The following is a 17225-nucleotide window of genomic DNA, read 5'->3' on the forward strand; positions in this document are numbered from 1 at the left end:
TTCTCAGAATTCCTTTTCCAAAGCAGAGCAAGGTCAAAAACAGGGATATCCAGGAGCGTCCGGGGATGAAACCCCCCAGGAACCAAAACAAAACCCTCTTTCCCAAGGGAACTGCAGTTCCTGCCCTATTGTCTGGTGAAAAGGGGGTCGGAATGGCTGGAATTGATCCCAAACAGCTGCTGGGATGTGGGAGGGCAGATGGCTCAATTATATTCTGAATGGGATGGGCAGTGTGGGGTTTGGGAAGCTTTGGGATCTTTTTCCCTGGAAACCTGAGCTGGGAGAGGCTGCGGAGGGGATTTGGAAGGTTTTGGGACCCCCTTTTCACTAAAGGAGGGTCTTTGTGAGATTTTGGGATCCCCTTCCCTGTAAACTTGAGCCAGGAGAGGATGTGGGAGATTTTGGGATCTGTTTCCCACTAAATCTGAGTCAGGAGAAGCCATGGAGGGGCTTTGGGAGATTTTAGGATCCTTTTTCTACTAAACCAGGGCTGGGAGAAGCTGTGGGGGGGGCTTTGGGAAGCTTTGGGATCCCTCTCCCACTATGGAAGGGGCTTTGGGAATTTTAGGATCTTATTCCCATCAACCTGAGCTGGGAGAGGCTTTGGAGGGGCCATTCCCAGGAGATGCCCCAGCTCTGACCCCGTGCAGGTGGATGTGCCAATTTGGGATGTGCTGATCCCAAATTGTGCCACCTCGGAGCGCTCCGTGCCACCCTCCTGCTATTTCTGCTCCCGATCTGTGCCACAGCTGGAGCTGTCCTTGGGATCGGGCTCCAGAGGCCATAAAAACCCCCAGGGTTTGGGATTTGAACTGCTCAGGGATAATTTTAGCCCCGTGCTCCACCAGAGGAGAGGGAAGAGCAGGAATGATGCCCTGGGGGTGGAGCTGAGTGTGGGATTCATCCGGCTCTTCCAGCCACATCCTTCGAATCTCATCCCAAAACCTCATCTCAGGGGTTTTTTGGAGGAAAAGGACTCAAAGGCTTCCCCTGGGAGCCAGGAGAGGGGTGTGGGATGTGGTTTTAAGCAGGGAAAGATGAAATGGGAATGTGGGAATAGCTGGGAATGCTGGAGGAAGAGGAGCGAGAAGGTGCACCGAAGTGATAATTGGGATTTCTGAAGTGTTAATTGAGATTTCTGGAGGGTTTTTGGGATTCAGCCACGAGTGATCATCAGGAAGATTCTTCCCTTTATCCCCCTTTATTCTTACTTTTATTCCCACCCATTCTTCCCTTTATTCCCCCTAGGAGAAATTTCTGGAGACATCTCCAGGGTCAAGATAAATTTCTGGGGACATTTCCACTCTCCAGAATTGGGGAAGGTCCCGGGGGTGTCTCCAGAATTGGGAATAATGCTGGGGACATCTCCACCCTCCAGGATCAGTAGGAATTCTGCAGGGATTTCCAGGGTCAGGGAAAATTCCTGGGAACATCTCCACTCCCCAGGGAAGATCCTGGGGACACCACCAGGAGATGTCCCATGGCCACCACAGCTCCAGCCCCACAGAGGCAAACCCAGGAAATCAGGAAGCTGAGGCTTCTCCAGGCGAGATTTCCTGGCTCTGGGCACTAGGAAATCCCAAAATCCTTGTGGAGAACCAGTCTAGCACTGGGCAGAGTGACCTGGGTGGGTCTGGGAAGTACCAGCATGGCCAGCCTTGGGAATGCTGTTGTTCCCTCCTCCTCTCCCTCGGAAATCATGGAATGGCCACAGCGCCCATGGCGGGAGCAGATCCTCTCCAACATCCAATTTTTACTTTGATATCCCAATGGAACATCCCAGGCACTGCTTTAGGGAATAAAATTAAAACTCGCTCGGCCCCGCTCAGATCTTATCTCCCTTTCATGTTCCAAGAGGCTGGAGCAGCTTTTAATTCCAGCAAATCCAGGGAAAACCAGGAGAAGGAACAAATCCATCAGCAGGGATGGGGTTTGATGGCTTCAAATCCCGAGTTTTGCTCTTCTTGCTGCCCCATCCTTCTCCCTCCAGCTCCATTCCAATTTTCCAGCCGTTGGAAATCTCTCTGCTGTGCCCGGTGGGCATTGCCCAATCCCAGAAAATCCGGGATCAGCCAGCCTGGAATTATCCCGGCGACTCCCGAGGGTTTAATGAGGCTCAAAGTGGAACTGAAAGGGGTTTGTGGTGGGGGAGGGAGGATCTGGGGGTTCCTGGAGGTGGAGGGAGCTGGGATGGGATTCAGGGAAGCGCCAAAACCTCAGGAGCAGCTCCTGGAAGCTCCAAGTTCTCAGAATCGCCCTAAAGCAGGAATTTTGATGGTGGAGATAAGAACATTACCCTTGGCACAATGTTCATTCCATATTGGGATGCAGGAGCTGGAAAACCGGGAATGTTGCTGTGTTTGCTCCCAAATGTCAGGGTTTGGATACACCCAGGGAAAAAGGTGAATCCCTGGAGGGCGCCTTGGGAAGCAGGAAAATGGGAATTCTTGTCCCAAAAAGTGTCCCCAGGGCTCGGAGCTGGCACAGGGGCACCTCCTCCTCCCTGCCTTCCCTACTCCCAACCGTTTAATTAGGAAAATGGGAATTGCATATTAATGAGATGCTAATGAAGCCGTGGATGGGATCTGGCAATTCCTCGTTTAAAGCTACAAAGCGGAGCTTTGTTTTTTAGGCGGGTTTATCGCTCTGGGCCCGCCTGATTAGTCCTAATCTCCCGCTGCCCTTCGTTGGGAAATTCCTGCTTTTATTCTCTGGGAAGTCTCTCCTGAAGTTCCTGCACCACCCTCCAGGGAAATCCCAGACAATTATCCCAACAAAGATTCCTCTCCCCAGTTCCTCCTTCCCCCATCTCTTCCTGGATTTCTGCTGGAGCCGGGATACGCAGCCAGGCCTCGTATGGATTTTTATTTTATTTTCAGAGAAATTCCCCCTTTTCCCTGGCTGGGGTTGGCTCTTTCCCAGCTGGAAAATCCCAGGATGAGCGATGAGGGTGCGGGAGATTGGGAAATGCGGATCCCTGTGATCCACTCCCTAATTCCTCCGGAATTTTCTCACTGTGAAACAGAGCTGCCGCCATTGCAGAGGCAAAAAAACCAAACAATTCCAAGCTGGAATATCAGTGGGAGAGTCAGAAATTCCTGGCTGGGAATTCTCAGTGGTGGGGATGTCTCTGCTCTGCTTTTCCACAGGGTCGGGAACAAAAGGAAGCTGCATCTGGGAACAGAACGCTGTCACCCGCCGGAGACACGGGGACAGGCCCAGGCTGGCACTCGGGCACGGGGAGGGCACAGAGTGGGCAGTGTCCGGTGCCACGGCCCCATTGTTCCCGCGGGAAAAGGGAGAAAAGGGCGAAGGATGGAGAAAGTCAGAATTACGGATCAGGGCTCTGGAGCCTCGGCGCTTCTCTGGCATGGAGGGGTTGGGACAAGCCCAGAAGAGGGAAACGGGGATTTTTTTGGGATGTAGGGAGCTCAGGGTGTTCTCAGGATGTGGGAAATTTTAGGGTGAAATAGGGATTTTTTGGGATGTGGGGAGCTCAGGGTGTCCTTCCTGGGGTGTGGAAAATCTTTGGGGGAAATGGGATTTTTTGGGATGTGGGGAGCTCGGGGTGTTCTTTCCAGGATGTGGAAAATCTTAGAGGGATTTTTTGGGATGTGAGGAGCTCAGGGCATCCTCAGGATGTGGAGAATCTTAGGGGGAAATGGGGATTTTTTGGATGTGGGGAGCTCAGGGCGTCCTTTCCAGGATGTGGAAAATCTTTGAGTTTGGGATAGAGAGAGGGAGAAGCTCAGCCTGAGCTTTGGAGAGGGAAAAAATGAGAGAGGGAAAGGGAGGTGCCTCCCTATCCTTGGAATAACCTGTGAGGAGGTGAAGATTTCCTGTCAATCCTTGGATTTGAGACCTTTTTTTTGGGAGATAAAGAGAGGGAAAACCTCGACCTGAGCTCTGGAGAGGGAAAACTGTGCCGGACATAGGAGAGGGAAAGGGAGGTAGAGGAGGAGGAGGAGGAGGAGGTGGAATAAATCAAATCCTTGGAGATTGTGGATCTGCCCTGCTGTGGGATGGGGTCATTCCGGAGCAGTGGGAAGCACAAGGGGAGAAGGTTTTTGGAGCTCCCTGCAGCCCTCAGGAATTTGGAGTAAGGTGGGATTTTTGGGATCAGTGCTGGTATGGGATGGGGGTAATTCCAGAACAGCCAGGATTCCCCTCCAAGGGCAAAGATGGAGCAGTAGTAAGCACAGGCAGGAGGTTTGGGAATTCAGAGCAGAATTCCCTCAGGAACCTGGGAATGGGACAATTCCAGGACTGTTTAAAGCCAGGCTTTGCGTGCTCCGCTTCCCCAAACTCCCCTCCTGCTCAGATGCTTTGACTCCAGAAACTCTGGAAAACCTGAGGAGCGGGAAAGGGGCTGGGAGCAGGGCTGGGATCACACAGGATTCCTCCAGGAAGATTTTCTTCCTAATTAAGCTCAACAACAACAGAAAAAATGAATTCTTCCCTTTTTAATAATAAATCAGGAGTGTTTTCCCAACGGGAACACCGAGGAAGGGCCTTTTCCCACCAGCTTCCAGAAGGTCTGCTCCGAGCTCTCCTTCATTCCTCATGAATAATTTTCCGGATTCCTCCCCTTTCCTGCATGGATTGGTGTTGCCATGGCCACCAGCGAGGGACACGATCCTGAGGGATGCAGGAGAGCGGCAGGAAAAGGGTTAGGAAAATGGGAAAATCCCAAAAAGAGGCCTGGCATCCTGCAGGGATGCTCCAGATCATCCCACTCCGAGCTTTTTGTGGGATTCCTTGACATCTCAAAGGGGTTTTGTGCCTAGATTTTGTGGGATTCATCCCTCCTGTATGGAAATTCCAGTTTCTTCATGCTCTGAGAACTCGTTCTGTCTTGAACTTGGAAAAAGGGAGAGAAATCCTTCCCAAAGCCACATGAGGGAGATTCCCAATTTTCCACATCACCTCAGCCAAGGTGGGACATGCTCCACATTATCCTGGGAAAGGCAGGAAAAACTTGGAATGGTTTTTTTGGGACAGGTCGTGCCCGGATCCTGTGCCTGAGCTGTGCCAGAGGTGGGATCCTTCCTCCTCCTGAATTTTTCATGGAAAACCTTCTTGGTATTTTACCAAAGTTGTATTCCAGCTCTAATTATGACGTGCAGAATTCAAGGAATTTGCTGATCCAACCCTCAATCCCAATCCCTGCTCTTTGTTTCCCTCAGCTTAGGGGTTTTAATGGATTTCCACACTTTTTCCATTGAATATTCCCAGCAAAAAAACTTTGGTGGATCAGAGATGAGGTGGGGGGAGTTAAATATTGAAATTTCCCTTTCCTGTGTTTTTTCCCCTCGACTTTAAATTCTGTGATTCTCCTGTGGATTTCCCTCCTGCTTCCAGTGGTGTCAGCAAGGGGAGATTTGTATTTCCAAGGATTTGCAGGACATGGATACCACCTTTTTCAGAGATTTTAGAAAGTTTTGGTGGATAAAAATCCTCACTTCATTCATGCCTGGCTCAATCCATCCTTCAAACTTTTCCAAGGAAACCCTAAATTCCAACCTGGCCTTTTAATTCCCCAAAATCCCTTTTATTTTTATGGAATTTTTAACCACGGCATCCCTGGGCTCCCTCCTGAGCTGGGTTTGTGCCAACTTCATTATCCCTGAGCCAAAAGCTTCCTCCAGTTAATTTATTCCCATTCTGGAGGCAGCTCCGGCAGCAGATGGAGAGGTGGTGACACAGGATTTGATGATTGAGTGACAAAGGGTGACAATTCCATGGAGAGCGACAGGAAAAGTTGTGAGAAGCACCAGGGAATGGTGAGAAAAGCAGGGAATGGTGGGAAATAGCAGGGAAAGGTGTTGCCCTCCCCATTCCCAGCTCCGGGGTATGAACAAATTTGGAATTGCATCGCATTCCTGTGGAAAATGTCCTCGAGGGCTGTCACAATTCCTGGGAAAAGAAGTGGGAGTGGGATCACCAAACCCTGCCAGGAATGATGGGACACACCTGGAGCATCAACTTTGGGTCACCGGCAGGTTTTTTGGGAATGAACTTCATGGAAATGTCCAAGGCCAGGTCAGTTCCCACTGGGATCACTCGGTTCCCACTGGCATCAGACAATTCCTGCTGGGAATCCCACAGGGATCAGTCGATTCTCACCTGGGATCGGTCAGTTCTCACTTGGATCACTCGGTTCCCGCTGGGATCACTCAGTTCCCGCTGGAATCACTCGGTTCTCACTGGGATCACTCGGTTCTCATTGGGATCAGCCATGCCTGATGCCCTTGTCAGGAGGGAGAGCTGGGTCTGGGATCCAAGGATGGGATCAGGATCTGCTGTTCCTGTGTCCGAGTGTTCCTCTCACACAGGAGAGGAATCCCAAGTGTCCCGACTTCCCTGAGTGGATTTTCCCATGGGAACAGACATTCCTGGCACAGACAAGCTGTGGGTTGTGTCCAGCAGGGAAGGGAATTCCAGCCAAACCCTCTCCCAGCTCTGTGTGATCAGAGAAACAGAGTTTTCCTCTCTCTGAGTGTTGCATCCCTCATTTTATTCACAAAATCATGGAACATCCCGAGTGGGAAGGGACTCCTGGGGACCCCAAAAATCCCACAGCTCATCCAAACATTCCCATCCTTGGAAAAGCTCGGGCTGCTCCAAGCGTGGGTCCAGAATCCAGCAGCAGGAGCGGAGGAGGGAGCTGGGAAGCTTTTCCAGGGGCTCCGGATCTATCCCAGGGCTGTTTTCCCACCTGATTAACCCTTGGCTGATCCCAGGGCCAGATGCCACCAGGGAGGGGTGGCCTGGGGACACTCCGGGGACAGGCACGGCCCGTGTCCCCCCGTGCCACCAGCTCCGTGGGTTTTCTGGGAGCAGCGTGGGATGGATGGCCCTGGAAAGGAGGTGACAATGGCACAGTGTCACCTCCACCTGTCCTGAGCTGCCAGGGTGGTTGGGATGGGATTTGCTGGGATGGGATTTGCTGGGATGGGATTTACTGGGATGGGATTTGCCGGGATGGGATTTGCTGCTCCCTCGGGAAGGGGACAAGGGTACTGTAGTGTCCCTGAGTCACCACCCCGCAGACTCTTAGGGATTTTCTGTTGGGATTCCTGGAAAAATGGTGCTGGAGCAGCCCCAGTGCCCCACAGTGAGGGGACACAGGGAGGGTCCTGTGTGGCACCAAACTTTTCCCTTTCCCACCTGGACTTTCTCTTTTCAATCCCTGTTTTTCCCTTAACTTCCTTTCCATGTTCCTCCCAAACCAATCTCATCCTAATTAAGCCATTGTGTGTTTTTTTTTTTCCCAATTAAAAGTCACAATATCGGGGGGGGGGGGGCTGTGAATGATTTTCCCTCAAAAATTCCAAGGAAAAACCAGGAGTTTCCCAATATCCCATCTAATTCTTCCCAGTGGAAGAATTAGATGGGATACTCTAATTCTTCCCTGTGTCCTGTCTCTCCATCCCTTATCCCAAATCCCTCTCCTCGAGCCCCTTTAGGCTCTGAGCTCTCCCTGAATCCTTCCCTTCTCCAGCTGAACATTCCTAGCTCTCCCAGCCTGGCTCCAAAGTGAGAAATCCATCCATGGGTGTTTTTAAATCCATTATTCCCCTAATCCCAACAGTAGTGGTTTTAGTTTGTTAATTTAAGATTTTTTTTTTTTTAATTCTGAGGTTTTTTAACTAATGTGTTGATGAGTGTGGTGGGTTTTAGTGTTGGTTAATTACTAATTTATTTACTTTCTGTTGTGTGATAGGAAGGTGGGATTAGGAGAAAGGTAAAGTAGGTTTAAAATTTTAAACGGGTATAAAGAAAATGTTATTAATGGGAACTAAAATAAAAAAAGTAGCAAGAATTAAAACAAATCTTTTAGAACACTCTACAACTTTTTCTTTTCAATTGATAATGTAAAAAAACAAAACTTAAAATTTTTAGTCAGTTTACTACTCTTAAAATAGTATTTTTTTAGTTTACTTAGGGAGAGAAGTCTTTTTTGTTAATGTTATGGAGATGTTTCTACAAGAGGAAAAACCAGTTTTTTTGTGGTTTTTAATTTTTTAAGGAATAATAGTTTGGGGCAACTTGTAATTGTGAAGTTTTCCTTATTTTTTACAAGCTTTTCCACAGCTTGTTTATGGGTTATGTTGACTTATGGGGTATTGTTTCGAAGATGAGTTGTTTAAAGGCAAAAGATTTTATTATTTATTTCTAAAACCACGACGCCAACCCAAGGGGATTTTCTGCCGGTGGCAAAGCTGCTCCGTGCTCCTCAATCAGATTTAATGAAGCAATAAACAGAGCTGCCGGAATGTTCCCCGGGAACAGCAATTCCCAAAGTTTTACTGTTCCTCCTGCAGCCATAAATTGGGAAAAAATCGGGATAAACTGGGATAAAAATCCAGCTGCTGCTGGGAGCATCCTGCTGGTCCTAACGAGCTGATTCAATCCAATCCCTCACTGTTTAATTTTGTTGAATTCCAAGCCCAGATTCCCTTTGCTTCCCATTTTCTGCTCTGGAGTTGGGGTTGTTTTCCAGGAGCGGGGGTGTAGGGAAGGGATTTTTCCCATTGTTATCCCCAAAAAAATCTCATTCTAAGAAACGGGAATAAATGAATTCCAGCCCATCCTCAGAGTGGTTTGTGCACCCAGTGGATCCCAGGGGAGCAGGGCACATTCCAGGTGCTGCTGTTTGTAAGGATTTTGGGAATTCTGACAACGAGATGATTTTGGGGCCAGATTCCCTGCCGAGGGATCCGTGTCCTGGCTGGTGCCAGAGCGGGATCTCCCTAGAAATCTCTTTCTGCAGGAAGAGGAGCAGTTCCCATGGGTTGTTATTTCAGATCCTGGAGGGAGAAAAGAGAGAATTCCATGGAATTCTGAGGAGCAGGGCAGGGCTCAGTCTGATCCTGCTGGTGAGGACCAACCCCAACCACCCCCTCCCCTCTCCGTGCCTCCCTTTGGGATGTAGGGATGAGGCTGATGGATTTCTCCTGCTTTTTGGGCTGGTGTCAGATCCTTTCTATGCAGGAAAAAAGCTGGGAAAATGCTGATTTTTGGGAAAAGCTTCTCCCCTGCTGTTCCCCCGACTCCAGCACCACCAGCTCTGAATGTCCCTGATCCCTGTGGCAGCTCCAGCCTCTCTGTGCCGGGAGAATTCCCCGTTCCCAGCAGGAGCAGCCGGGACAATGCAGGGCTGTGTTCACCAGGAGCCACCTACACGTGCAGGAATTGTTCCCAGGGATTGTTCCCGCTGCCCACATCTGCTCCGGACAAAGGGGCCCTGGAGGAGCCTGGAGGAGCCTGGAGGAGCCTGGCATTTTCCAGGGGATGAATTCCCTGTGTGCTTTCCTTGCTCCCAGCCAGCACGATCCTGTGGATCATCCCTGGATCATCCAGCCGAGGCATTCCCGCAGGATTCTGCCTGTGGGTTCAGGCCAGAGATTACGTGCCGCTTTTACAAATCAGGAATTGTCTGGAATTTTGTTTCTTCCTGATATTCCTGGATTTTTGCAGTCCCACTGCAGTGGGGCCTACAGGGATTTGTAGGGTGAAGCTGGCCTTGGATCCCTGGAAGTGTCCGATGCCGGGTTGGAGCAATCTGGGATAGGGGAAGGTGTCGCTGCACTTGGGATGAGCTTTAAATTCCCTTCCCAACCCAAACCATTCCAGGATTCTGTGATTTCCCATCAGAGCTTGGGCTCAGCCCTTTCATATTCCCATATTTACAAATAATCCCCAGGAATCTGTGCCAGGAACTTCCTCCTTCTCTCTCAGCCATTTCCCACCCCCAAATCCAAGGAAAACAAGAAATTCCTCACTCTTCAGCCCCAAACTGTTCCTATTTGGACCCTTTATAGCCCCCACTGCCTCCCTCCCCTAAAATATCCCTTTGTTTGAAATGGATTTAAAGATTTTCGTTGTGCTTTTGGGATCTGCATTTGTTGTCTGGGTGGAAAATAGGATCCTGTGAGCGTGGAGGGGATCTGGCAGCAGTGAGGGGAACACCTGGATCCTGTTTGGACACCAGTGGGGAAAAATCCCAATCCTAGAATCCCACTGGATCAATGCCAGGATTTTTGGGACAACAGCTCCAGACCCCTGAGCTCATCCCAATGCCCTGAGGGATCAGATATTCCTCAGTATTTTTGATGCATAAAATACAATTATTATTAATTTTTTCAACAGCAGATCCACATTTCTATTCCATCCCACAGGCTCCATTTGGATCCCATTGCTCCCAGGAATTTTCTCTTGGTCCCTGGGCGCTGACTCCAGGACTGGAGCCCAAACAACCCCATAAATCCTTCCAGAGGGACAATCCTGGGCTCAGCAGAGCTGTTCCCACGTGTTCTCCAAATCCTGGCCACCATTCCTGGCCCCATTCCCACCATTTTTTGTGCGGAAACACCGCGTTCCTGAAGTTTCCAAAGGGAAAACGCCAGGATTGGCTCAGTGATGTGACTCTGGGGTTGTGTTTTTACAGCTGAGGATCCCTCTGCATGTACCACCACACCAGGGGACACCCCAAAGTCACCCCAAGGGACATCCCGAGGTCCTGAGACCACCCAGGGAAGCTCCAAGATGATCCCAAGGAGAGCCCAGGTCACCTGTGCTGGAATTGTCTTTGCCCTCTGCCTCCAGCACCTTGTCAGCGCCATCGAGGTCCCCCTGGACTGTAAGTCTGGGGTTTATCCTCTCCAGTTCCTTCCCAAAAATTCCTCGCTGGGATGGGGAGGAGGTGGGATGAAGGTGGGAACATCCCAGGTGGATTTTCTCCCAGCTGAGTTTTCTCCTCTAAAATTGGGTTTTCTCCTCAACAGCTGGATTTTTCTCCTCCACATTTGGATTTTCTCTCTTCCACATTTGGGGTTTCTTCTCCAAATTCGGGCTTTCTCCTCCCCACTTGGGTTTTCCTCTCCGCAGTTGGCTTTTCTCCTCCACATTTGGAAGGAAAAGGGTTTTTTGTGTAGGGTTTCCAAGGCCTGCAACAACTGGATTTGTTTTCTGGCTGTGCTGGGAACAGGGTTGGAACAGGTCGAATTAACCTCCTGTCTTTTTTCCTCTATGCTTTCCCTTTGGGAATAACAGCAAATATCCAGAGTGAATGTAAGTGTTCCCTTCTCCCCGGGTGGCCGTGTCCTTGTCCCCAGAACCGCATGAGGGGACCCTGAGCAGGGGCTGGTGGTGGCGGTGGTGGCACAAGGGGCACGTGGCCCCTTCTGAGCCACTTTTCCCTCATGTCCAGTTTGGGAAAGGCGTGAAAAAGCTGGAGCAACTTGGGAAGAGCTCCCAGCTCTCTGTGCTAGCCGTGGAGCAGGGGCTGAGCTGTGCTTGCCATGGAGAAGTTGTTCCTGCAGGGTTTGGGTTTGGAGAAGGGCAGGAATCCTTTCCTGGCACCTGTCCCAAGCTCAGCCCCACATCCTGATGAGTTGGGAGCATCCCTGGATCTCAGAGGATGAAGAAACAGCCTTGGATCTTCACCCCAGGAGATGGGAACTGCAGTTTGGAGATCAGGGCTGGGTCCTATCCCATCCACGGGGTTCCTGTGTCCTTTTTTCCATCCCTGCCTTCCTAAATTCCAGGTCTGAGCTCCTTTGGGCTCATCCTGGGGGGTTGGAATCTCTTCCTTGCACCAGGAATTTCTCAGGATCCCTGACCCAGCCCCTTCTGAGCTGTAGATCCAGGATGAATTCCCACTGGATTCACCCTGTGGGAACAGGAGGCTGGAACTGGGACATTCCCTAAGGAGACCAAAATACCGAGAGGGAATTGAGGATTTTTGGTACCTAAAGGGAGTCCGGACACTGTGATGCTCCAAGAGGTGATGAATTCAGGGAATTCACAGGAATTTCCTCAGGATTCAACCTCCAAATCACACACCCAGCCGGGGGAAGGAGCTGAGATCCCCACAGGAATTGCTGTGGGATGGCACTGAGGGAACTCCCCTGGTTCCTCACGGATTTCCCATTCCTTGCAGTGCCGCAGCCCCCCACGATCACCAAGCAATCCATCAAGGATTACATAGTGGATCCCAGGGATAACATCTTCATCGAATGCGAAGCCAAAGGCAACCCCGTTCCCACGTGAGTGCATTCCCAGCGCTCATCCCGCTGTCCCTCGGCGCTCTGGAGCCGCTCCCACCGTCCGTCCCCAGCCCATCCCACTGCTGGCACAGGTAAGGACCTCCCTGGGGACACGGTTCCAAACCCAGCTTTTCCTTGCCATTCCAGCTTTTCCTGGACACGGAACGGGAAGTTCTTCAACGTGGCCAAGGATCCCAAGGTGTCCATGAGGAGGAGATCGGGGACTTTGGTCATCGACTTCCACAGCGGGGGCCGGCCTGACGACTACGAGGGCGAGTACCAGTGCTTCGCCAGGAACGACTATGGGACGGCTCTTTCCAGCAAAATCCACCTCCAGGTTTCCAGTGAGTGATTCCCAGGAAAGAGAGCAGGGCCATGAGAGGTTTTGGGGGGGGAATATCCAGTGCTCAAATGGCTTCAGGTGTGTCCAGGAGACAGGGAAGGAATGGGGCTGTGGCTGGAGCTGATGAGGAATTGCTCGGGATGGAAGGGATGGATTTGAGGGGATGGATTTGATGGGTTGGATTTGAAAGTGTGGAATTGAGGGGATGGATTTGAGGATATGAATTTAAGGGTAAGAATTTCAGGGATGGATTTGATGGATGAATTTAAAGGGATGGATTTCAGGGTATGGATTTGAATATGGACTTGAGGACATGGATTTAAGGGGATGGAATTGAGGGGATGGAATTGAGGATATGAATTTAAGGGTGCAGATTCCAGGGAGGGATTTGGGGAATGGATTTCAGGGCATGGATTTGAATATGGACTTGAGAACATGGATTTAAGGTGATGGAATTGTGGACATTAATTTAAGGGTGTGGATTTCAGGGATAGATTTGGGGGATGAATTTAGGGGTGTGGATTTGAGGGTAAGGATTTGGGGTATGTATTTCAGGGCATGGATTTCAGGGGATGAATTCCAGGGAGTTTTGAACACATCCAGATGAATTTTGCACTGAAACCAGGCCGGATCCAGTGGGAATCACTCCGCAGGAATCCTTCCCTCCATTCCTCACTTTCCTTTGCTTCCCACGGCAGAGTCTCCGCTGTGGCCTAAGGAAAAGGTGGATGTGATCGAGGTGGATGAGGGGGCCCCGCTGAGCCTGCAGTGCAATCCCCCGCCCGGCCTCCCTGAGCCTGTCATCTTCTGGATGAGCAGCTGTGAGTTGGGAGCGCCTTTCCCACCGGGAATTCCGGGAATGGTGGCTCCATCGCCTGTAGGGTATAAAATAACCATGGGTGGGGTTGGTTCTGTCAGCCTGGGGTTGCTCCTGTTGGTTTAAGGTTGGTCCTGATAGTTTAGGGTTGTTTCTGCTAGTTTGGGGTCATTTCTATTAGTTTAGGGTAATTTCTATTCGTTTAGGGCACTTTCTGCTACTTTAGGGCTGGTCCTGATAGTTTAGGGTAATTTCTGCTTGATTAGGGCTGTTTCTGCTAGTTTAGGATGGTGGCTGCTAGCTCAGGGTCATTGCTGGTAGTTTAGGGTAATTACTGCTAATTTAGGGCACTTTCTGCTAGTTTAGGATAGTTTTTAGTAGTTTAGGGTCGTTAGTGATACTTTTGGGTTTTTTTTTTTCTGCTGACTTAGGACACTTTCTGCTAACTTAGGATCATTGCTGGTAGTTTAGGGTAATTACTGATAATTAAGGGGACTTTCTGCCAGTTTAGAGTTGTTACTGTTAATTTAGGGGTCTTTTTCTGCCAGCTTAGGACACTTTCTGCTAGTTTGGGGTCATAACCACTAATTTAGGGCACTTCCTGATAATTTAGGGCAGCTTCTGTTAGCTTAGGGCCCTTCCTCCTACTTCAGGCTCACCACCCCTACTCCGCACCTCACATGCCCCATCCCTCCGCCATTCCCGTTTTCCGTAAATCCCACCTGGCCCTGAATTCCCGCCGCTCTCCCGCAGCCATGGAGCCAATCCCTCAGGACAAGCGCGTGTCCCAGGGCCACAACGGGGACCTTTACTTCTCCAACGTGCTGGCGCAGGACGCGCTGACCGACTACAGCTGCAACGCCCGCTTCCACTTCACCCACACCATCCAGCAGAAGAACCCCTACACCCTCAAGGTCAAAACCAGTAAGTGGCTCACTGGGGGACCAGTTTGGGCTCCATCCCAAAGGGTTTTCCGGCCAGGAATCCAGCAAGGGAAGAGTGGCTCCCGTGGTTTGGTTGGGCTAAAGTGGGGTTTGAGTGGTTTTGGGGAGGGAGAGGTTGTAGCTTCCTGGTTTTAGGGTTCCAGAGGTGGTTTGGTGTAGGAATTGCCAATTCTGTGTGTTTGGGGTAAAACTGGGAGCGTTGCACAGATGGGGCATTCCCACCGTCTCCAGGGAAATGCAGGAATTGCCAATTTTATGCGTTTGGGAATGTTTCGACAGAGATGTGGCATTCCCACTGTCTCCAGGGAAGTGGGAATCACCAAATCCCAATGTTGGGATAAAACTGAGAGTGCTTCAGCACAGTTGGGGCATTCCTACCATCTCCAGGAAAATACAGGAATCACCAATTCCATGTGTTCGGGGCAAACTGGAGAGTGTTTCACAAATGGGGCATTCCCACCATCTACAGGAAAATGCAGGAATCACCAATTTTGTGTGTTTGGGATAAGACAGGGAGTGTTTCAACACATATGGAGTGTTCCCACCATCTCCAGGGAAATGCAGGGATCACCAATTCCATGTGTTTGGGATAAATTGCAGAGTTTTGACATGTCTGGAGCATTCCTACTGTCTCCAGGGAAATGTGAAATATCCAGAGGTGATTTGGGGCAGGAATAGCCAATTCCATGGGATGAGCTGGAGACCGTTTCCATATCATCAGGGAAATTCATCTCCAGGGAAGTGTAAAATATCCAGAGGTAACTTGGAGCAGGAATATCCAATTCCACATCTTTGGGATAAAACTGGGGGTGTTTCCACATTCCCACCAGGTTCAGGGAAATGTGAAACATCCAGGGATCATTCCCTGCTCTGGGAAGGTGGAATTGGCTGTGGTGGGGATTGGATGTGGAAAAACGAGTGTGGAATATGGCTGTGGATATTCCTGGTCCTCCTTTGCTCCAGGAAGTGCCTCCAGGAGGGTGGGAGCCTCTGGAATCCGGTGAGACACTCGGGATGGGCATCCCAAGGTGTCCTCACCGAGCACGGATGAGGGGACACCAGGGGCTCTCTCCAGAGCCTTTCCATTGGCTCCGGGCCCTTCCAGGGCACGTTTTCCTCCAGGAATGAGAATTCCTGAAGGAAAAGGAAATCCTGGTGCCTCTGTAAGAGGGAATGGGGCCAATTTGAGGGACACAAGGACCCTGAGCTGTCACAGGGGCTCGAGGGGACAAAATCCTCCACGGACATCACCCATCAGTGGGCAGGAGCTCCCACCCATTCCCAGCATCCCCAGGAAGATCCAACTGGGAGGTGCTGGTGGTTTTTTGGGAAGCAACAGGTGCTCCTGAATGCTGGTGGGAGGAATTTAATTTGATTTCCCAGCAGCTTGAATGAACAGGGACCTGGGACTGATGAGTTTTCCACCTCGGTGTAGCAGCTCCTCCTCGGTGCAAAGCTGGAGTAGGGAATCAGGGATTTAAATCATTCCAGAAAGGTCTTTCTTTTCCAGTGCTGGGAACGTGGGCAGCTTGTTCATTCCGGATATAATTTGTAAATTCCGGATATTATTTGTGAATTACGAATATTTATCTGTTTGCAGAGCTGGGCAAAGAAAATCCTGGCGTTTATTTTTGGGAAAAATCCCAAATTTTTGTAGTGAAAAAACAGAGAAAAAAAATCCCCATTTCCCGCTCCAAATTGCTTTGATTTTTTGGGTTTTCCCAAAGATTCCAAAGAGAAAAACATTCCAAGGAAATATTTGCTCTAGAATTCCCACACTTTTAGCTCTTCCCACCCCTTGGAGAGGGAAATCAGCCCCTTTTCCTGCTGTTCCTCCTGTGTTTGTCCTGGAAGGCGCTGTGCTCCAAGTGCTTTTGGATCCCTGCTCCTGCCTGTCCCGTCCTTGCTGATTTCTGGGAATTCTCGTGTTCTCCGCCCTGTGCTGTCCTTGCTGTTTTTTGTGAATTCCCCATGTCCCCGTCCTTGCTGATTTCTGGGAATTCTTGTGTTCCCTGCCCTACCCTGTCCTTGCTGTTTTTTGGGAATTCCCTGTGTACCCCACCCTGGCTGTTTTTTTGGGGAATTCCATGTGTCCCCTGTCCTTGCTGGTTCTTGGGATGTCCCCATGTCCCCCACCCTGTCCTATCCTTGGTGGTTTTTTGGGAATTCCCTGTGTCCCCCACCCTGGCTGGTTTTTGGGAATTCCTGTGTCCCCTATCCTGGCTGCTTTTTGGGATGTCCCCATGTCCTCTATCATGGCTATTTTTTGGGAATCCCCATGTCTCCCACACTGTCTGTTTTTTGGGATGTCCCCATGTTCCCCACCCTGGCTATTTTTTGGGAATCCCCACGTCCCCCACCCTGGCTGTTTTTTGGGAATTCCCGTGTACCCCATCCTGTCTGCTTTTTGGGATGTCCCCCACCCTGGCTGTTTTTTGGGAATTCCTGTGTCCCCTTCCCAGGCTGTCCCCGCCTCCCTGGCGCTGCTCACGGTGTTTTGTTCAATTGCAGAGAAGTCCCATAACGAAACGTCTTTAGGAAATTCCCCCGCCATGTACCGCGGTGAGTCCACGCTGGCTTTGGGAGTCCCGGCTTAACCCAGTCCCGCCTAACCCAACTGACCCCATTCCCTGCCCATGTCCCTTTTGCTGTCGCTATGTCCCCGTCGTGGCCTCAGCTCTGCCAAAATTTATCGGCATAAATCCATCCAAGCGACCACAAAACTCCACAAAGTTCCTCATTTCTGCTGAGCGGGGTTTTAAGCGAGTTAAGCCCAGCTTGGGAGGTTTGGGGTTTATAGGGTCTGCGCCACATGGCTGAGCTGAGTTTGGTCCCTCCTGAGCAAAGCTCAGGATTTAAATGTCAGATCCTCATCCCTCTTTTCTGTGTCTCCAGAAGAACATTTCCAGCAGGAGCATTCCTGCAATTTCCAGCTGAACTCAGGCAGGGATAAAAAGAGGAATATTTGTGTTTTCCTGAAATCTGGGTGATTCCTGTGCAGAGAGGTTGGACATGAGCTGGATGCTTCCACAGGTTCCTGCCCTTTGTTGGGACAGGAAATTCCCTCT

The 17225-nt window shown here is 50.4% G+C and overlaps 1 protein-coding gene across 25 annotated transcripts in view; it reads left to right on the forward strand.

Annotated features, from left to right (window-relative positions):
* Positions 1 to 17225, forward strand: part of NFASC (neurofascin) — a 73208-nt gene that overhangs the window by 7966 nt on the left and 48017 nt on the right. For 17 of the 25 annotated variants that reach the window (XR_010993724.1, XR_010993725.1, XM_068173043.1 and 14 more), the window contains exons 2-8: positions 10454 to 10645; positions 11059 to 11076; positions 11948 to 12053; positions 12201 to 12397; positions 13095 to 13217; positions 13967 to 14137; positions 16669 to 16719. Coding sequence is in view for 23 of the 25 variants with exons in the window: in XM_068173043.1 (XP_068029144.1) it covers positions 10552 to 10645; positions 11059 to 11076; positions 11948 to 12053; positions 12201 to 12397; positions 13095 to 13217; positions 13967 to 14137; positions 16669 to 16719 (760 nt within the window). In the remaining 2 variants the exon portion in view is untranslated. The remainder of the gene's footprint in view (positions 1 to 10453; positions 10646 to 11058; positions 11077 to 11947; positions 12054 to 12200; positions 12398 to 13094; positions 13218 to 13966; positions 14138 to 16668; positions 16720 to 17225) is intronic. The other 8 variants (XM_068173049.1, XM_068173066.1, XM_068173057.1 and 5 more) reach the window with 3 other exon arrangements.

The sequence above is a fragment of the Anomalospiza imberbis genome, chromosome 26, assembly GCF_031753505.1.
Source record: "Anomalospiza imberbis isolate Cuckoo-Finch-1a 21T00152 chromosome 26, ASM3175350v1, whole genome shotgun sequence".
Taxonomy (NCBI): Eukaryota; Metazoa; Chordata; class Aves; order Passeriformes; family Viduidae; genus Anomalospiza; species Anomalospiza imberbis.